Genomic DNA, 22,233 nt, shown 5'->3' with positions numbered 1-22,233 from the left:
CAGGCTGGATCATCGAGCCACTGTATGGTGGTCTTGGCAAGCCAGGAAGGGCCTCAGGTTCTTTGTTCTCACAACATGTGAGAGAGAGCCAGAGCCAGAGAGAGGGCAAGAATGCAAGAGAGGGCCCTGATCTGTCTATTTGTGTCCAGCTTTGATGATCAATGGGTCTCAGAGACTTCACAGTCAAATGGAGTTGGGCCACACAGATCATCACGTATCAGTCAGAGCCATGACAGAGAGGACATGGGAATTAAAGGGTGGCAACTGGAGAAAGTTTAGGGAAAGACTAAACTTGGCCAACAAGGCTGGATAGGGTGATTCGCACCTGTAATCCCAGCACTTCAGGAAGCTGAGGATCATTTGAGTTCAGGAGTTCAAGACCAGCCTGGGCAACATAGTGAAACCCCCTCTCTACTAAAAACACAAAAAAATTAGTTGGGCATGATGGTGCACACCTGTAATGCAAACTACTCTGAAGGCTGAGGCAGGAGGATGGATCACTTCGGCCCAGGAAGTCCAGGTTGCAGTGAACTGTGATTGTGCCACTGCACTCCAGCCTAGGTGACAGAGTGAGACCCTGTCTCAAAAAAAAAAAAAAAAATTGACCAAAAATTGACCAACAAGAGATGATGGATGATGCTCTAATCCCCTACCCCACCCCCACTTTTCCCAAAAGAGTAAGAAAATGTTATCACTCTCTAGACCTAAAGGGGCAAGGAAGGGGCAGTTACTGGAACCCTCTGAGAGCTGCTTAGCTGTAGGCGAGGGGCCACCTGGCAAGAACTGAGGCCTTTGGTAGAGAAATACAATTATTCTCAGAAAGGGAGCTGGCTTCTCTCCCTCATCCTGCCAGTTCCCCTACTAGCAAAACCCAATAGGAAGCCAAGGGCAAGGGAGCCTGGCTGATGCCATCCCAGAGGACAGCCTCAGAGCAGGGCAGTGTAGAGAAGAGAATGGCTTTGAGAGCCAAATAGAGAACTATCTAGGCACAGGGTTCATCCCACAACCTTGGGAGTCCACCCAGGATGTGACAAGAGGTCTTGCTCTCCCTACCCTCATTCTAACCTGGTCAGAGCCCCCGGAAGATCCTGTCTGGCCACAGATAATCTCTGTCTGCTCAGGGCTAACCGAGGATAACCACACTGGACCACAGTTGACCTCCTACCTCGTCCTCCCCTCCTCCCCTAGTCCCTCAGACCAAATGAGCCCTAGAGAGTAAACAATGGCCAATAATGAGACAGAGAGGACAGAAGGAAAGAGAGAAAGGAGAAGCACAGTCACCAGTTAAGCCCTGCACCCACTTACAAAGAAGCCACAGGGAAATATATCCATTGGTGAAATAATTGCAAAGATAAAAATTGTGTGACCCAAAATGCAATTATTTTTATATGTCTTCCTACCAAAGGCTACATCTAGAATTCAGAGAGCATAAAAGAGATGTGCTGTATGCAGTCATAGCCATTGTCCCTTTAGAGTATGTGACCCAGGGTCTTTCTGCCTGTTGGATCACTCGATCCTTTACACCACCGAATTGCTAAGCCTCTGATATACATGAGGATACAGAAACTCAGATTGTGCAGTAGTGAGGTGAGAATTAAATCTCAGCATTGTCCTGGCTCCCCAAAAGACTATGATAAAACCAGATTGAAACCACAGGTTTCCTGGTTATTTCACCTCCACCGCAAATAACCAGAAGTCCATCTCTATTTAAGCTCTCTGTGTATTACATTTCCTACTAAGGCAATATGATTAGTGGACCTTTCTTTTTTTCTATTGTAACTAACAATTTAATACTTAGGGCTTTAGATGTCTTCCAAGCCGAGATGATAAAGATTTGATTGGAGAAGAGACTAAACAATTTCATTTTACAAATAATTCTTCCAAAAGCAATTTCTGAATTTCCTCCATTGACTGCCCATACACTGTTCTTTATCATCTTGATGAGTATCCATTCATTAATTCATTCAGCACCTTTCTCAATTGTTTCCAAACCTGGCTGTTTACCAGAATTTCCTGAATAGCTTTTTTTAAACAGTAGAAGCTGGGCTTCTCTCCAGACCTATTGAGTTAGAAACCCTGAGTACAGAGTCCAGGTATTTGTGGTTTAAAAAAAAAAAAAATCTCTCCAGGCAATTCTGAGATGGAGCCAGGGTTCAAACTTCTGGGGTTAAGGGCTCTAGAAATAACAGCATGTTCCAGACATGCTCTATATGTTGTATGCATATTAACTCATTTAATCCTCACACTGAGCTGTGTGATAGGTAGTTTTTATCACTCCTATGTCACAGATGAAGAAGTTTAGGCAGGGAGAAGATAAGTAACTTGCCTAAGGTCACAGAGCTCATCAGTGGCAGGACTGGGATGTGAACCCAAGCCATCTGGCTGCAGAGCCCGGGCCCCTCTCCACTGCCCCCTCTCCCAGACGGAGTGTTGACTTCAGTCAACTGAGCAAGAGATCCAAGTCAGGGAAGAGCTTGAATCTGAGAATCGTTGATAGCTGTTTTACACTGATTACTGTCATCTTGTGCTTAGGCATGTGTGTATTTTACAAAGAATGAGCAAACTTGCAAATACTGACAACCTCCTGGTATAATCTATGCATTAAAAAGGCATGACATATGCAGCTAGGAGTGAAGCAGGTTGAAAGCACTCTATAAGTTCCTATAAAGCGAATAAAGAATAAGTGGCCGGGCGTGGTGGCTCATGCCTGTAATCCCAGCAATTTGGGAGGCCAAGACGGGCAGATCACGAGGTCAGGAGATTTAGACCATCCTGGCTAACACGGTGAAACCCCATCTCTACTAAAAATACAAAAACAAAATTAGCCGGGTGTGGTGGTGGGCACCTGTAGTCCCAGCTACTTGGGAGGCTGAGGCAGGAGAATGGCGTGAACCCGGGAGGCGGAGCTTCCAGTGAGCCAAGTTCATGCCACTGCACACTCGAGCCTGGGCGACAGCGAGACTCCGTGTCAAAAAAAAAAAAAAAAAGTAAGTGCTACATGATTTTGGTTCTTAAAGGGTGTGGCTAGATGACAGAGGCCTGGTGAACACAATGAGCCTAAAGTTTCTCCATCCGCCTGTGCCCCTCGGGAGTGCTGAGATGGAGAGAGGGTGGGAAAGGCAGACAGCAGCCCTCCTCACAGGTGTCTTCTAACCTATCACACTCTTATTTCTTTTCTGTGGATCTTTTTCCCAGAGAAACGGAAAGGCCCTCATCTTCATTTGGAGCCTTTCAACTGACGCTTTTTCTAAGGTCATGTTTTTATACTAATTCCAAGAGCACCGTGACTGCCTGTTCTTTTGAGCCATTTCTCCTATTTTTCCTTACAGGCTCCTCACAGTCCTGTTGCAACAGTCGAACCTCAGCGAGATTAATCACCAGGACAATGAGGTGAGCCACACTCTCAAGCAACAAGTGGTCATTTTGCATGTGAGGGTGAAAGGAAGGGCGTTTCTGAACCATTGTGCTTCCTCTTAAAAGCTACGGGGAGACATGAAGCACAGTTTTGTGTTCCTACCCTGAAAGGGAGACCTGTTTTCACTATTAATCCTCAGCAGAAACTTATCCCCACCATGGTTGTGCGTAGCTTCTGATAGGGAAGGACTTTATTGCATTAAGTACTTCAGCATTTACCATATGACTGAAATTTTGTAATTTCCCTCTGGACATTGAGAAATAAATATTGCTCTCTCCTGTCTTCTCAAGTCCCAGAAACTTAGTAGCATGCTGTGGCTCAAGACATGCTCTCTCTCTCTTTTTTTTTTTAAGACAGAGTTTCGCTCTTGTCGCCCAGGCTGGAGTGCAATGGTGCTGTCTCGGCTCACCACAACCACTGCCTCCCAGATTCAAGTGATTCTCCTGCCTCAGCCTCCCCAGTAGCTGGGATTACAGGCATGTGCCACCACATCCGGCTAATTTTGTATTTTTAGTAGAGACAGGGTTTATCCGTGTTAGTCAAGCTGATCTCAAACTCCCGACCTCAGGTGATCCGCCTGCCTCGGCCTCCCAAAGTGCTGGGATTGCAGGCATGAGCCACTGCACCCGGCCTAAGACATGCTCTCTAGTGAAAGATGGCAGAGAGCTGGGTGTGGTGGCGCGTGCCAGTGGTCACAGCTACTCAGGAGGCTGAGGTGGGAGGATCACTTGAGCCCAGCCTGGGCAACATAGCGAGACCCCCATCTCCAAAGAAAAAAGAGAAAGAAAAAGGAAAACAACGACAAGACGAGATACTGGCTCATGCCTGTAATCCCAGCGCTCTGGGAGGCCAAGATGGGAGGCTCACTTGAACCCAGGAGTTTGAGACCAGCCTGGGCAGCACAGCAAGACTCCATTTCTACAAAAAGTTTAAAAAGTAGCTGGGTGTGGTGGCACATGCCTATAGTCCCAGCTACTCTGAGGGCTGAGGCAGGAGGATCACTTGAGCCCAGAAGTTCAAGGTTGCAGTGAGATATGATCACATCACTGCACTCTAGCCTGGGTGACAGAGCGACATCCTGTGCCCCCACTCCCCCGTCGTCCCGAAAAAGAAAAGAAAAAGATGACACAGAGATAATATTAATAATTCCAGGTTACCTGCTCCAGACACCACATTATTAATCCCAGTGATCATAACTGCTCTTTAATTCGTGTTGCAAATAGAAGGCTTCCAAAAAGGTTGTTCAACACTCTTCAACAAAGTTCTTGAGGGAAGGTGGCTCAGACACTAAGCAGAGCTGCCCAAGAGTAGCTTAGAGTCTTGTTAGATCTGCTTAACTCTTTTTAAATGCAGTACTAATTTTCCTTAGGCAGGCTGATTTCCTTAACAAGGTTCTTAAAATCAATTTAAATACCTGGTTTTTAATGGAATTGTAAAATAAATATGTGCTTGGTTTGGTTGCATTTCACTCAGAAAGTCTGATAACATTAAAAATGTACATACACAAAGATGCCAATTACATTATTTTCAAGGAAGCTAGGTGACCACAGGCAAGGGGGCAGGGGGTAAGCCCCTCCAAATCGCTTTCTCCTGGGATAGACGCCCCCGCATCTGTCTTTTTTTTTTTTTTTTTTTTTAATAGACAGATTCTCACTCTGTCGCCCAGGCTGGAGTACAGTGGTGCGATCTCAGCTCACTACAGCCTCCACCTTCCAGGTTCAAGAAATTCTCCTACTTCAACCTCCCAAGTAGCTGGGACTACAGGTGCACACCACTGTGCTCAGCTAATTTTTGTATTTTTAATACAGACATGGGGTTTCACCATGTTGAGCAGGCTGTTCTCAAACTTGTGAGCTCAGGTGATCTGCCCACCCTGGCCTCCCAAAGTGCTGAGATTACAGGTGTGAGCCACTGCGCCCAGTCCGCCCATCTGTCTTGAGGCTTCTGATTAAAGGCTTCCCTCTGACTGGCATTAATAACCACATCAGAAAGCCCCTGCTGCTTTCACTCCCCGTATCTTCAGTGGTTTAAAGCAAAACCTCAGAGGAAAGAGGGTCGCACTATTAGAAACTTCTGCTTTAAAAATGAGAACCAGAGATGAGGTAGCACAGTCTGGTCACTCTGCCCATGGTGTGGAAGCAGGGAGCTGCAGTGGCGGAGTCCATGTCAGCAGATTGCGAACCTCTAGATTTCCGGGCAAGTTGCCAACTACATCCTCCACCTCCAACCTCTGCGGTAATCCCTAAACTCAGTCTTATTTAGAAAGATGACAAATTTGCTCATTTATACCCTAAAGCTAAATTCCACGTATAGACCTCTAACTCAAGTACCCCTCAGCAGAACTAGCAACCCCCCAGTAAAGACATAGTTCCCTATTTTTCTCCACCCCAGGAGGCACCTGGCAGTGGAGAGAATGAAAGTAGACACGGATCTTTCTAAGAGTGGTAATTATAACACCTTACATAAAATATGTGGTAAATAAAGTCCCTGGTTCCTCCTCATGCAAAGGGACTTCTGCAAAAAGATTCCTCCTGCTATTACACCAGCATATGGACCCATTGGGTTTTAAGCTCAGAAAGCAGACCTAGCAGAGCAAGGGCCTCAACAAGGCACTTCCTACACATGGTCACAGCTTCCTCTTTGGTCCATTCACAGCCTGCTGTCTGGAATCCATCTGAAACCAACTGCTAATGCTTGCCTGTGTTTTTCATAATAGATATACATATATATAATATATATATAGTATGTGTATGTATGTGTGTATATATGTACACATGGACTCCGCCACTCCAGCTCCCTGCTTCCACACCATGGGCAGAGTGACCAGACTGTGCTACCTCATCTCTGGTTCTCATTTTCAAAGCAGAAGTTTCTAACAGTACGATCCTCTTTCCTCTGAGGTTTTGCTTTAAATCACTGAAGATATATATATATGTGTGTGTATGGATATATATGTGTATGTATATATTATGTATCCATATATGTATCCATATATGTATGTGTGTATATATATGTAGCTATGTGTATATACATATATGATTTTGGGTTTGGTTTTTTTTGAGGCAGGGTCTCATTCTGTGGCCCAGGCTAGAGTGCAGTGGTATGATGCGATGTCAGCTCACTGCAACCTCCACATCCTGGGCTCAGGTGATCCTCCCACTCAGCTTTCTGAGTAGCTAGGACTACAGGCACACACCACCATGCCAGGGTAATTTTTCTATTTTTAGTAGAGATGGCATTCATATAACTTTGAGGCACTCATGTAATTTTGTTCTTGACTGAGCCCCTGTACTAGGTCAATAGACCAGGCCAAATATCAAAATGGAGTCCCTCATACTTAAATTCCAAGTCACCAAACTGAAATCAAGCTGTTATCTGACCTTCTGAGAAATCAGGAGAGAGACAATAGCCAAATTTCCCAAACAGGCCAGTTTTACTTAGCATGATAATGAAATTTCCTCTGCCTTTAATCCTTACAACAAAAAGTAACCTAAAGTAACCTGATGTTAAGCAATCAGTTTTTTCTCTGTTGTTCTGTTTCCCTGTTCTCATCTTTCATCTTTCAAGGAAAGTAAGTTTGAAATAACCAATCTGATTTTTGTTCTTTGCTTATGCTTTTTTCAGCCCTTCTCTATCTGCAAAACCAACCTCCTCTGCTGGGCTCATTGGAAAGCTTTTTTTTTTTTTTTTTTTTAGACAGTCTCACTCTGTCACTCAGGCTGGAGTGCAGTGACATGATCACAGCCCACTGCAGCCTCTGCCTCCTGGGCTCAAGTCAATCCTCCTGCCTCAGCCTCCAGAGTAGATGGGACCACAGAAACCCTGCATCACAGGCATGCACAGCCATACTCAGCTCATTTTTCATTTTTGGTAGAGACGGGGGTCTTCCTATGTTGCCCAGGCTGGTCTAGAACTCCTGAGTTCAAGTGATCCTCCCGCCTCAGCCTCCCAAAGTGCTGCGATTATATGCGTGAACCACCATGTCCGGCCAGAACATTTTGGAATGAAGCCCAGTTCTAGAATTGCAAATGAAGCCAATTGAGATTTTTAAGGCCCGGTTCCATGGCTCATGCCTGTAATCCCAGCACTTTGGGAGGCTGAGGCGGGTGAATCACTTGAGGCCAGGAGTTCAAAACCAGCCTGGCTAACATGGCCAAACCCCTACTAATGTCTCTACTAAAATATGAAAATTAGCTGGGTGTAGTGGCTCATGCCTGTAGCCCCAGATACTCCAAAGACTGAGGCAGGCGGTGGAATTGCTTGAACTTGGGAGATGGAGGTTGCAGTGATCTGAGATGGCGTGACTGCACTCCAGCGTAGGCAACAGAGCAAGACTCTGTCTCAAAAAAAAAAACTTTAATACTAAATCTAGTGCTATAATTCTGTTTTTGCCAATTATTTATTTTATTTAGTTATTGGTCATTGCTAGTGAGAGCCAATCATGATAAATTTATAACAGCAAAAGCTCTTGCCATTGATTGCCATTGAGAAATAAATACAATTCTGAAATGGAAAGAACACAGCCCAGGCTTTCTTTTTCATTCATTACCTTGGTGGAGTTCCTGTATTTGGCTGCTCAATGTTTTGAACAAGTAATCTCTCTCCTGTCTTTTTTCAGTGAGCTCCAAGCATGATGTAGCCTCCATTGTATGAAGGGTAGGGGGGAGTAACAGTTAAATTCATTTTTTAAAAAAAGGTATCACTCTATGTGTTCTGCAACTTTTTTTTTTTTTTTTTTTTTTTGAGACGGAGTCTCGCTCTGTCACCCAGGCTGGAGTGCAGTGACGCGATCTCGGCTCACTGCAAGCTCCACCTCCCGGGTTCTCGCCATTCTCCTGCCTCAGCCTCCCGAGTAGCTGGGACTGCAGGGCACCCACCACCATGCCCGGCTAATTTTGTTTGTATTTTTAGTAGGGACGGGGTTTCACCATGTTAGTCAGGATGGTCTTGGTCTCCTGACCTCGTGATCCTCCCGCCTGGGCCTCTCAAAGTGCTGGGATTACAGGCATGAGCCACCGCACCTGGCCTAACTTAGTTTTTTCAACTCAAGCATTTATCTTAGAATTTTTGATACATATAGATCTGGCTCATTCCTTTTTTTTTTTGAGACCGAGTCTGGCCCTGTCCAGGCCAGAATGGTGCGATCTTGGCTCACTGCAACCTCTACCTCCCAGGTTCACACGATTCTCCTGCCTCAGCCTCCCGAGTAGCTGGGCACCCGCCACCACACCCAGCTAATTTTTGTATTTTAGTAGAGATGGGATTTCACCATGTTGGCCAGGCAGGTCTCAAACTCCTGATCTCGTGATCCACCTGCCTCGGCCTCCCAAAGTGCTGGGATTACAGGTGTGAGCCAAGGCACTCGGCCTGTGGCTCATTCCTTTTAATGGCTTCATAGTGTTACATAATATCAAAATACCTCCATTTATTTTGCCATTCCCCTGTGAATGGATATTCAGGTTGTCTCAATTTTTCACCATCATAAACACCAGTCTAGAGAGTGTTTCTTGTACAAGGTTCTTTGCATACTCTATACAAGCATTTCTCTTAAAAGAAGAATTGCTGGGTAGTAAAGAGTGTAGTTTTTATTTTTAATACACACTGCCTAATTATTCACCCAAAATAGCTGGGTGGTGTTGTAGTTGTTGTTGTTGCTGTTGTTGTTTTTAGTGGAAGTCCTGTTTTTTCCCCAGCTGTTGCTGGATTTTCTTGTTATTTGCATTTTCCCTGATTAAAGAGATGAACATCATTTCATAGATATGATGGTCTTTATTATATCTTCTTTTGTGACCTGCCTGTTTACATTCTTTGTCCATTGATCGGGATTGTCATTTTCTTATTGATTTATAGGAGTTTATTTTATATTCTGAATATTAATACTTTGCTCTTGGGTTGTAAATACTTTTTCACAGGCTGTTGGTTATTTTAAAACAGTTGATAGTACCTTTTCTTATTCAGAATATAAAAATCTGATATAATTAAAATGATCATTCTTGTCTGTTTCTGCTTTTTCTTTTGATGTCTTTTTAAAGAAGGCCTTCTCTACCCCAAGAACTGGATTATGTTATGTTAAATTATGTTTTTGTTTGTTACAAGATTTTTTTTAACATATGGTTTCATTTTCGAACTCTTTGTTCTGTTCCAATGATCTGTTTGTTTTTCCTGTTTCATTGACCACACTACTTAATTATAAAGTGACTTATTTAGAAGCTATCCACACTGCAGTTAACACTGAAAAAAGTGAGATAGGTCAGATTGTCCTTTGTGCTTTTGTTCTTCAAAACAAGACCTCAGGAGAATCATTGATATAGAGTGAGGCTTTTCTATTGCAGCTACCGGGAGTTAAATGGAAACTAACCTCTCCTGCTCTCATTTTAGCCTTGACAGGAAGAGTGTTCTATCGAGAGGGGCTCTGAGCTATTGGCATCTGGGTTAGAACTTTGAATGCATTTATCCAGAGAAGCACTGTTATGCACAGCATTTAGGATATATATATTGTTTAGGATATATTAAATGCACATTCTTATGTAAGTAGATTTTTGTGAGCAGTCTGACAATCCAAACTTCAATTGTAGAACCACTCTGAGAAAATAAATTTAAGTTGCAAAAACAAATGTGAGCTTTTGGACATAATACTTAGCATCACTTCTACTTACCACATTCCTGAGGTAGAACCAAAAGCAGAAGAAACAGTCCCTGACTCTTGAAATTTTTTACTTTACAGTTAGCAAAAGGTAGAATAACAAAGCACAATTTATTAATGAATCAGAAGTTTTAGCCTAAGACTGAACATCTAAAAAAAAAAAAAAATGGAGTAGGGTCACCGCTACTTAGGAGCCCCCACCTCCCTCTCCCACTCTCCCCCAACCCTATAAACTTCTAGAGGCAGACCATGCCTTTTTTATCTTTGTATCCCTAGATTCTAGCTCAGTAGCTTGCACATAGTGAGGCACAAAATATATATATATATATGTGTGTACACACACATATATATAGATTTCTTTTTTCCCGAGATGTGGTCTCACTCTGTCACCCAGGCTGGAGTGCAGTGGCATGATTTCGCCTCACTGCAACCTCTGCCTGTTGGGTTCAAGCGATTCTCATGCCTCAGCCTCTTAAGTAGCTGGGATTACAGGTGCCTGCCACCATGCCCGGTTAATTTTTGTATTTTTTGTGGAGACAGGGTTTCACCAGGTTGGCCAGGCTGGTCTCCAACTCCTGTCCTCAAGTGATCCACGGGCCTCGGCCTCCCAAAGTGCTGGGATTACAGGCGTGGGGCACCACCCCCAGCCCAGATATATAGTGTATCTAGATATGTTATATCTAGGGAGAAAGAAAGAATTAAATTCAAGAAAAAGTCATGTTATTTTATTTTATGGTCCTTTCTTCATTTGTTTTGTTGACTCAGCTATCCAATTTATTTCCCAGACTTGACTCCAGGTGACTGTTATTTCCAAAACCTACTCTCAAAAGATTTTCATGGTATTAGAAGTGTCTATGAGATATACATAAGTAAATAAATTTTTTTTTTTTTTTTGAGACAGAGTCTCGCTCTGTAGCCCGGGCTGGAGTGCACTGGCCGGATCTCGGTTCACTGCAAGCTCCGCCTCCCGGGTTTACGCCATTCTCCTGCCTCAACCTCCCGAGTAGCTGGGACTACAGGCGCCCCCCACCTCGCCCCGCTAGTTTTTTTGTATTTTTTAGTAGAGACGGGGTTTCACCGTGTTAGCCAGGATGGTCTCGATCTCCTGACCTCGTGATCTGCCCGTCTCGGTCTCCCAAAGTGCTGGGATTACAGGCTTGAGCCACCGTGCCCGACCAAGTAAATAAAATGTTATACCAATTAGAATTTTTTTTAAATGTCCTGTAGACTTTAGAGCAGGAATCCTTACCCATATTTTGACATGGACACATTTTCATGTGTTTGTGAAACCTATGGATAACTTCTCAGAAACATACCTTAAAAATTAGGCTGGGTGCAGTGGCTCACACTTGTAATCCCAGCCCTTTGGGAGGCCAAGGCAGGACGATTGCTTGAGCTCAGGAGTTCAAGATCAGCCTGGGCAACATGGCTAAACCTCATCTCTATTTAAACTTCTTTTTAAAAGGAAAAATATCAAAAAAGAAAAATATCTGAAATTACAGAAAATAAAATATATAGGATTGCAGAAGAAATCAATGTATTAAAATACAGTTAACAAAACATTCTCTTATTTATTTATTTATTTATTTATTTATTTAAGACAGAGTCTTGCTTTGTTGCCAAGGCTGGAGTGCAGTGGTGCGATCTCAGCTCACTGCAACCTCCACCTCCAGGGTTCAAGTGATTCTCCTGCCTCAGCCTACCGAGTAGCTGGGATTACAGGCAACCACCGCCACGCCTGGCTAATTTTTGTATTTTTAGTAGAGGCAGGATTTCATCATGTTGGCCAGGCTGGTCTCAAACTGCTGACCTCAAATGATTCACCCACCTTGGGCTCCTAAAGGGCTGGGATTACAAGTGTGAGCCACCATGCCCAGCCTATTTATTTATTTATTGAGACGGGGTCTCACTCTGTGAGGCTGGAGTACAGTGGTGCAAGCTCAGTTCACTGCAACCTCTGCCTCCCAGGCTCAAGTGATTCTCCCACCTCAGCCTCCCAAGTAGCTGGGACTACAGGCAGGTACCACCATACCAAACTAATTTTTTTTTTATTTATTTATTTTTTTTTTGTAGAGGCAGAGTTTCACCATGTTGCCCAGGCTAGAAAATATTTTAAAGAACAAATTTATGACAATAACATAAAAGATTGTTTATTAATGCATTAAATAAGATTTGATGGCAGGACCACAAACTACTACAATTGTTGAAGTAGTGAGACATGTAAATATTTTGAGATATCTGCAATCACTAATGTAATAGCACTATATCTATAATTTATAGTGGTGGCAAAGTCACAGGTACTGTTTATACTACTGTGGGTTGTTGCCTATATTCATAATTGAAAAAGATGTTAAATTTCAATTAGAAGTTAGTGAAAGTAGGCCGGGTGCAGTGGCTTACACCTGTAATCCCAGCACTTTGGGAGGCCAAGGCGGGCGGATCACAAGGTGTAGGAGTTCGAGACCAGCCTGGCCAATATGGTGACGCCCGTCTCTACTAAAAATACAGAAATTAGCCAGGCATGGTGGCGGGCACTGTAGTCCCAGCTACTTGGGAGGCTGAGGCAAAAGAATCACTTGAACCCAGGAGGCGAAGGTTGCAGTGAGCCGAGATGGTGCCACTGCACTCCAGCCTGGGTGACGGAGTAAGACTCTGTCTCAAAAAAAAAAAAAAGTTATTGAAAATAAAGATGTAATTATTTCTCTGATGAAACTCACATATTCTTATTTCTATCCATGGATAGAGCTCTTGCTCTAGTGGCAATTTCAAAAAAAAAAAAAAATCCCAAAAGTATTTTGAGCAATGAGTAGAATAATTGTATAGCCTCCCAAGGTGATCTCCTTGGAACAAGAAAATTGTTTTATTTTATTTATTCAATAAATATTTGTTCAGTACCTGCCATGTCTCATGTAGGCCTCATCCCTGCTATGATGGAGCTCACAGTTTAGTGCAGAAGAATGTAGATGTTCTTTTTTGGTTGAAAAATAAATATATCAACTTAGGCTTCTATTCTGAAGGCTTTGTTTTGTAAGTTTGTTCTTGTTAGAATTGGCTCCTAGACTTCCATGGCCTAAGTTCGTTTTATTGTTTTTCTTGTCTGATTTAAATTATGAAAACCCCATTCTAAAGTATTTTTTTTAATGTCAGACATATTATTCTATAATTATTACAGCGAGAAAAAGAGTTTTTAGAGAGTGCCATTATTAGGAGCCCTTCCTAGTGCCCTAAAATCCAACCTCAGAGTATTCTTGGCCTTCAGTTATAGTCTTTGGCTATCGTGATGCTCACCGTCTATCTATCCAGTTTAGGAAATTCCAAAACAAAGACAATGAACTAATTTACTAAGCTTTCTGATCTATAAGATTGTTTTTCAAATAAAAATGAAAGAAAATGGCTTTCATTACGGTACTTGTGACATCATCTAGTTTTTAAAACTAGATATACTTTTAAAGGACATATTCATTCCAATTTTTTATCTAATTTTTTATCTCCTGATCCTCTGTAACTTTTGTGGGAGGTGGTCATATGTGATCGGAGGATTAAGTATGTGAATTTTTAAATGTCAACCAGAGCCAAGCTGCTAGAAATTCTAGATCCTTCAAAGCATCTGGAATTGTTTACTGACCTCTCAGCCACCAGACACCTGCTATAATTCTTAACCCTCCCCCTCCACCACCCCGCCCCGAACCGCCAACCAAGACAGGGAACAAACCAAGCACCCAGCCACATCAACATTTCTCTCTGTGTGCCTTTCAGTGTTGGCTAGAGACACTCTAAAAGTACAGTTCTGAAACATGAAACCTGCTAAGCATTAAAGCAGATTTCTGGCTCAGAAAACACAAAAGTGGTTTGGAAAAAAAAAAAAATGTTCTGAGAAGCTGATAGGACTTGTAAGCCTTTAACTGAAATTGTGGTGGCACAGGTTCAAGGCACAGAATTACTCATCAACACAAGACACTGTTCCAAAGCAACCCTACTATGCATCCAACAGTTAGAACATACATTTTGTCCTATCAGCAATCTAAAATCGGATCCCAAGTCAACCAAAACTTAACATTTCCCCTCAAAACATTCTGGAGAGCTTATATTCTTAACTGAATATGAGTTCCTCCTCACTCTTTGAGCCAATCAATACTTTTTGATTTTCAGAAGAGTAAAATTCTCCTCTCACCAGGGCCATGTGGGTGTTTGTTGCAACATGCCTGATAGTGACTGCTAGATTGTCAGCTTCTAGATGCTTCGAAGGCTCAGTTCAGCCCTCAATGAAACTCCAGGAAGTAACTGGTTGGAAAGGTCTCCATAACTTGGATGCAGATGGCTGTCTTATCCAGCAGACTCTGATTTTATATTCCCCATGAGTCCAAGTGACCTTTGATAAGCTGCAACTCACTAATTAATTCTTCCAGTAAACATTCCTTGAACACTTACTGTGTGCTTAGTGCAGGGGGCATACCATGGTGAATATGCCACAGCATCTGCCTTTATGTGCGTCACAGTGTAATTGTGATTTCTGTCACTGCTTAGTACAGATACCAGTTGCTAAGCCTGATGTTTGCCCCTTAACTGGCCACCAGAATTTTAACATAAGACAACTACAATTTCTGCAGGCTCAACAGAAGTTGAAGAAAGAAGAAGAAGAAAGGAGAAGGAAGCAGTTGTAGGAAAATGTTCCTAAATAAAGTATGCAATACCAACCGCTGCCTTTGAGCTGCTTTTAAAAGTTTTGGTTTTCACATGATTAACTCTAAGAGGATTTATTCTTATTCTCATCAGCCCAAATGAAAAAAAGAAAAAAGAAAGCAGCAGGAAATTTCCCTTGACTTGACTGAGTGTTCATAACCCATTTATATTGTACAAGTATTTGGAGAAGTAATCAAGTAATTCGGGTCTTGATTTGGAGTCATTCAGAGGATCACCAGTTATTTTCAAGGTGTTCACAAGTTTTGTGGTGAGGGTGAATGGTCAGGGAGAATACGTATTATGTATGTGTATATGTCTCACAAAAATAAATGTTTGCCAACTGCACTTTCAGGAGGAGCCTTGAGGCAATGGCAGTTGAAACAAGTAATATAGGGTACCAACCCTTACACTAGTAAGAACCATCATTTTAGAAAGTAAGACAACCTTGAATCCAGGTACAATCACAAAGAAAGAAATTTTTTAGCATCTGAGCTCATTCCCAAAATGAAATTCTACCACCATGATGTGTGGAAAGAGCATTTTTTTCTCCAGAGTCAGAAAAACAAGCATTGAACCCTAGCTCTACCATGGACTCAGTCAATGACCTTAGGCAAATTACTTAATCTGTGTTTCAATTTCCTCGCCTGTAAAATAGGCCTAAAAATACCAATCCCTTAGGATCATTGTAAAGATTCTATGCGATAGCAGATGCAAAGCTCTTCGCATCAAGTAGGTGTATGAAAAATTATAGCACTCCTCCCACCCCACTCCTTGATCAGACTATGCAAGAGTTGGGTTTTGAGGGGAGTTTTCTTGTGGTTATTTAAAGAGAATAGCTCTTAAAGCCTAAAACTGTATTCAGGAGACAATAATTAACATTGCATTACCACAGTTTAACTCACAACCACATTTTCGCACTGAATTCCCACATCACTAAATCATACTTCTACATATAGTCATTGCCATCTACCTTACCTTTGGCAGTGCAGTGGTCTATGGCTATAACTACCCTGAATGCACCTGACCTCAGAAGCTAAGCAGGATTAGGCCTGGTTAGTAATTGGATGTGAGATAGTACAGTAGTACAAAAGACAAGATTGTTTAAAGCACTCATCAAAAATCCTGAGAAGTTTCAGCTGATGAGTTGGTAACAATGATCATATCAGACAAGTTCATTGCCTATAAAGGAGAAGTCATGTTCTGCCTTTCTTCTGTGTATGATTTTAAAAAGTAAAGCCAGATTTTTACAAAGAAATTCGGCTGGGTGCAGTGGCTCACTCCTGTAATCCTAGCACTTTGGGAGGCTGAGGTGGGCTGATTACCTAAGGTCAGGAGCTCAAGACGAGCCTGGCCAACATGGTGAAACTTGTCTCTACTAAAAACTACAAAAATTAGCCAAGCATGGTGGCGGGCACCTATAATCCCAGCTGCTTGGGAGGCTGAGGCAGGAGAATCGCTTGAACTCTGGAGGTGGAGGTTGCAGTGAGCCGAGATTGTGCCATTGCACTCCAGCCTGGGTGACAGAGCAAAACTCCATCTCAAAAAAATAAAAATAAAAAATCAGTGGAGCACGGTAAATCATTTGTTCATTTAATAAGTATTTACTCAACGTCTATAATGTGCCTGGCACCGTTCTAGGATCTAGGAATTCAGACGGGCCGACAAAGGCCCTGCTGTCATGCAACTTACACTCCGGTAACTTGAAAACTTTTGGCACTTCGTGATGAAGCCAATGGCTTCATTTCATCACTTCATTTGCAATGAAGCAAGTGGGACTAAGAACTGGGAAAGGGGCTATCCATGCATTATTTTAAAAATATAATTTAATTTTAAAATGTAATTCCCTTGTGTTAGATTTCTAACCCCAGTGTGCCCAGTTAAAGATGAAGAGGACCAATTAGAATGTACTGAGGTATTCTGATTTCCAAGTAAATATTCAGCCATTGGAATAAGAATAAGAAGTTCCATTGCTTTTATACCAGCATTCTTTTTCATATGGAACTAATTCCTTGAAATATCCTCAAGAGTATCTCTGGAGGCTCACTGTCATATGACACTTGAAACTTGAAAGCAAACCATAATATAGGAATTTAAAATATGGAACTGGTTGAGGGGATTTAACATTCTAATTCTAGTTTCCCACAAACCTTAAACCCTAGATTCAGTTCCCTGCCTGCTCACAAACTCAGGAATTTCTCTAGAGCTCAGCTTCCTCTTCCATTAAATGAGAAGGACAATCGCACCTATCAGAGCTGGCTAACTGCTCTAGCAAACTACTTGAAATCTCAGTAGCCTGACACAATAAAAGCCTATTTCTTGCTCATATCATACTCCAGTGCTGTTTGGCAGGGTGGTCCTATTCTCCCTCATCGCTCAGAAACCCAGGCTTTTCAATCACATGGTTCCAGCATCTTCTAGAACCTTGTCCTCCTCTGCATTCTGTTGATATATGAGGAAAAAGAGAAGATGTGGAGGACCACATGGGCTTTTTGTCTAGCCCAGGCCTGGGGAAGGTTTCCATCTCCTCTGTCCACATTCCAGTGGCAAGGACTCAGTCATGTGGCTGCACCTATCTGCAAGGAGGCTGGAGAATATAGTCTGACTGTGTGCCCCAGAGGAAGAGGAAACAGCCTGGTGGACATGTAGGAGACATCACCACAGTACTTACTCCAGAAGGTTGTTTGGAGGATTATGTGAGACAATAGATAAAAGAACTCATAAAGGTCTCTAGATCAACAAATATTAGCTCTGGGCTATTATTAATGTGCTTCTGTCTAGGCTGAGGCCCATCTTCTCCATGCAGCTCACCCTGGAAGGAACAGAGAAAGCCAAGGTGTTGTCTCCTAGCTTTATGCTATCAGCAGAGATAACTATAGAAAGAGAGTCTTCAAAGCTGCCCGTGCCCTTTGCCCCCTTTATCAGGCATCTTCATTTCAATTCATTCTAGATACGTTTCATGGAACTGAGATGAGTGAGCAAGGAGAAGAGCCAACCTTTTCATCATATATACTCTCAAATAACGCTGGCTCTTTTTGGCCACCATTTCTCAGCATAAGCTCACTTACTGTTAAATTATACCTAACCCATGTGACCTTGCACTCTGAAAGAAGCTGGGATTCACCATTCATTCATCCAGCTTTGTTCTCCAAGCTGCCACAGTGATTTCTTCTAAACAGTGTACATCTGATCATTGCCAATACTTGCTTAAAATCCTTCATTGTCTCTCCACTGAATTAGAATAAAATCCAAATGCCTTATGCAGAGACAGTTATCCCCCATCCCACCCTCCCAGGATCAGCCCCTGCCTCCCTCTTCAACCTCATTTCACATTGCTCTCTTCCCCTCCAACCTCATTCATTCATTCAACAGCTATTTCTCCAGCCTCTAGTCTAGGCATTAGAGATAGAGGAAAACAGACAGCACCCCTGCCCTGGTGGTAGGGTATTGCACTCCAGTCACAGGGGCCTTCCTTTAACTTACTCTCTGCCTCTGTGCTTGGTGTTGGCTGTCCTCTTCCTCCAGTGCTTCTCACAGAGGTCTGTTTAGAACAGTCCCTCCACCCTTGATTACTCTCTCACCAGCATCCCATGTGCATTCTTCCTAATATTTATCAATCTGGAAGATTGTTTGACATGTTTTTGTGCATTTAGTAGCTATCTTCCTTTACCACAGAGCAATTTCCATGAGGGTAAGGATCTCATTTATCTTATTAACTTCTGTATCCTGAACACCTGCTTGCCTGGCACAAAACAGAAGCGCAATAAAACGTCTATTGAATGAACGGATTAATGAATGAATGAACTAGCAGGAAACAACCAATGCATCTCGTGATGGCCCCTAGGCCTGAGGAGAAAGTGTGAGTTCCGGTTTTCTTCCTGGGAGCCTGTGCTCATCTCTGTCCTCTCTGACTGTTGTTTTGCAGGGAATGACACCACTCCACTGGGCGGCTTTCCACAACCAGCCTCAACACACCCAAATGCTGCTGAAGAAGGGGGCAGACCCCACCCTTGTGGATAAAGACTTTAAAACGGCTCTCCACTGGGCAGTCCAGGTGAGAAATTGACCAGTGGACTGGTCTCAGGTTTAAATGGTGGAAAGCACTGTTAACAATTTTCTGAGTAGGTCAAACTTTAAAGATGGAGGTTTCAGCCCTTCATTCAGCCCCACCACTTGTTGAAGAGAAACCCTGCCAAGATGCAAAGCGGGATGGTTACAGAATATCAAGCAGAGCCTGCCTTGGGTGTCCCACACAGACACACACACACAGCCCTCTCACTGTCTCTCTTTCTCTCTCCATCGCAATGTTTGCTACCGGCTTACTGTGTCCCAGAGTAAACCTGCAAAGAATTGCTGGGAAAATGCCTTCAAAGTCTTTGAACCGTGACCCTCTGATTCTCTTCTTGCTTCCAAATCCTCCCCAGCGGAGTTATTTCAGGTGATCCTGAATTCTCCACCCAACAGTGAAAGTAGTGGCTCCTGACCCTGCAACACTATCACGTCAGGGAGTCCACGTCAGTACACACACCCAGACAAATCAAAATAGGCTCAAGAAATCTATTGTCCGGAGAGGACAAAACCGAGAATAAGGTGAAAGAATAATAATCGCTAATGTGTAACAGAGTACTTTCTATTTTCAAGTGGAATGATTAACTAAAAGTTATCTATTCCTTTTTTCAAGGAGAGCAGTACCGTGCATCCTTTCCATAAACTTGCCAGCCCATCTCTGTCTTCAGCACAGACACCCCCACAGTTGATTTCTGTTGGCCCAGAAAGGGCACCTGTCTGAACTGCTGCCAGGACCCTGTGAGAATAGTTTCTGCTGCCCTGACTCTGGTTTCAGTCAGCATTTCCATGTGCCAAGTACAGCAGAAGTGGGCACCTGGGACTCTCGGGACTGACATGTGTGCTTGATGTAAGGGGAAAACAGAAGTGATCTGGAAACTGCTCTGTTTTCGTCCCTCCAACCTTGGCTTCAGTTTCTCTGCACCAGTTTCTCTGCAAAGCTATGCAGTAAGCAAGGCTTGTTTTGTCATCTCCACCTGCCCATAGCACCCTCCTACATACTTTCAATATCTAATCACCTGCCCTGCTACCATCGCTGCCAGTCTCTGCCCAGGACTCCATGCCCTGGGGCTGGCCTCTGGCTGCTCAGGGGTCACCCAGTGGCCACAGAGGAACTTGGCTGGGCTGCCAGGAAGCTCCCCATGTGTTGGTTCTCAGCTGAGATGAAAGTGGCACCAGAAGCAGGCATTTTCTATATAGTCACCTCAACACCACTGCGTTCTGATTCCCTAGATCCGGGATGCATGTGCATTTTGAAAAACCTCCCCAGGTAATTCTAACTGACATGCATCCCCCTTCCACCATCCCAGCCCCACTGTAGAGCTGCTGTCTGAGACCTGGCCTCACAATGGAATCACCAGCAGTGCTTGTAAAACGACAGATTCCCAGACCCCCGCTGAGCCCTCACAGGGTGGGAATCGCTGTGTTTTGTTTTGTTTTGTTTTGTTTTCTGAAATGGAGTCTCGCTCTGTAGCCCAGGCTGGAGTGCAGTGGTGCAATCTCCGCTCACTGCAACCTCTGCCTCCCAGGGCCTGGTTCAAGCAATTCTCCTGCCTCAGTCTCCCAAGTAGCTGGGATTATAGGCACACACCACCATGCCCAGCTAATTTTTGTATTTTCATTAGAGACAGGTTTTCACCATGTTGGGCAGGCAGGTCTTGAACTCCTGGCCTCGTGATCCTCCCCCCTCAGCCTCCCAAAATGCTGAGATTATAGGCATGAGCCACTGCGCCCAGCCGGGAATCCCTGTTCTTATCCTTTAAGAGGCACTTTGGCAAAATCATAAGAACAGCCTACTCAACTCTGAAGATCTGAGTTTGCATTAATAGACTTGGGCTTGATCTGAGACAGGTCAACACTTGCTTGGCTTAACTGATAAGGTATCTTTGGTGTCAGAATGAGACCATGCATATGATAGTGATATGTAATGTACTATGTAATTGGACAAGATGATCACTTTTATTAGGGTTCCTGATTGTCTCCATGGAAACTTAGTTATTATACCCATGCCTTCATATTCTTTCTCTTTTTTTATGCTTACCAGTTTGTTAAATGATATAGCAAAGGATGCAGATGAAGAGACAGGTAGGGCAAGGGTATGGGGGAACAGGCATGGAGCTTCCATGCCCTCTCTGGGCGTGCCACCCTCCAGAAACCTTCATGTGTTCAGCTACCTGGAAGCTCCCGTATTCTTTGTCTCTACTCAATGTCACAGCTTTTAGCCTATACTACATTGATTTCAGCCCTGTCTGCACAATGGAATAAACTGAAGAGCTTTTAAACAATACTCATGTCCTCCAGGCCTCACCTCTTAGATTTTCATTCATTTGTTCTGGGGTGGGGCCCAGCCATCAATATTTTTCAAAACTGGAACTGGGCATAGTGGCCTGTGCATATAATCACAGCTACTTGGGAGACTGAGGCAGGAGGATCACCTGAGCCCAGGATTTGAGACCAAGCTGTGTAATGCAGTGAGACCGTGGGCTCATAAAACAATACACCTGTATTGGCTGGGGCTGGGGCTATAATCTCACCACTTTGGGAATCTGAGGCAGGAGAATCACTTGAGACCAGGAGTTCGAGACCAGCCTGGGCAATAGAGCAAGACTCCATCTCTATTTTAAAAAAAACTGTGTGTGCGTGTGTGCACGCGCGTGCGCGTGCACACACACACACACACACATATATATATATATATTTTTTGGAGATGGAGTCTTGCTCTATTGCCCAGGTTGGAGTGCAATAGTGCGATCTTGGCTCACTGCAACCTCCGCCTCCCGGGTTCAAGCAATTCTCCTGCCTCAGGCTCCTAAGTAGCTGGAATTACAGGCACGCACCACCATGACCGCCTAATTTTTGTGTTTTTAGTAGAGATGGGGTTTCACCACGTTGGTCAGACTGGTCTCGAACTCCTGACCTCAGCTGATTCGCCTGCCTCAGCCTCCCAAAGTTCTAGGATTACTGGCGTGAGCCACCACGCCCAGCCACACATACATTATTTAAAGCTCCTTCATTTCCATAGAAGGCTGTGATATGCAGCTAGGATTTAGAAGCACTATGACAAATGAATTCATATTAATGGGTGCTAATACTTTACCTACTATTGGAGATGTTTTTATTTTGACCGTGATTGTATAAGCATAATGCCTTGTTCATTTATTTACTCAATCACTAAATAAATACTTCTTGAGCATCCACTACATGTCTTGTATTGGAGGTAAAAAGATTAAAAAGACAGGTCCCTCTAGAACCCCTACAGTTGTATGTAATACTGTGTATATGGTGTGTGAGCACGTTTGCATTCATTTTTCTAAGGAAGGAGTCCACAACTTTCTTGACCTCCTCAATGAGGAACAGTGACTACCCACAAAAGGCTAAGAACCCCGGCTCTGGAGGAATTGTGCATTCTCCTCCCCTGTGGTTAGCAGTAGAA

General features: G+C 43.4%; 1 protein-coding gene across 1 annotated transcript in view; it reads left to right on the top strand.

Annotated features, from left to right (window-relative positions):
- ANKRD55 (ankyrin repeat domain 55) overlaps positions 1–22,233 on the top strand; it is a 138,749-nt gene that overhangs the window by 66,420 nt on the left and 50,096 nt on the right. Inside the window, exons 6-7 of the mRNA XM_025388590.1 lie at positions 3,330–3,390; positions 18,661–18,789. Of these exons, the coding sequence (XP_025244375.1) occupies positions 3,330–3,390; positions 18,661–18,789 (190 nt within the window). The remainder of the gene's footprint in view (positions 1–3,329; positions 3,391–18,660; positions 18,790–22,233) is intronic.

Source organism: Theropithecus gelada, chromosome 6 (genome assembly GCF_003255815.1).
Source record: "Theropithecus gelada isolate Dixy chromosome 6, Tgel_1.0, whole genome shotgun sequence".
NCBI lineage: Eukaryota > Metazoa > Chordata > Mammalia > Primates > Cercopithecidae > Theropithecus > Theropithecus gelada.
This window is presented reverse-complemented; position numbering and strand designations above follow the sequence as displayed.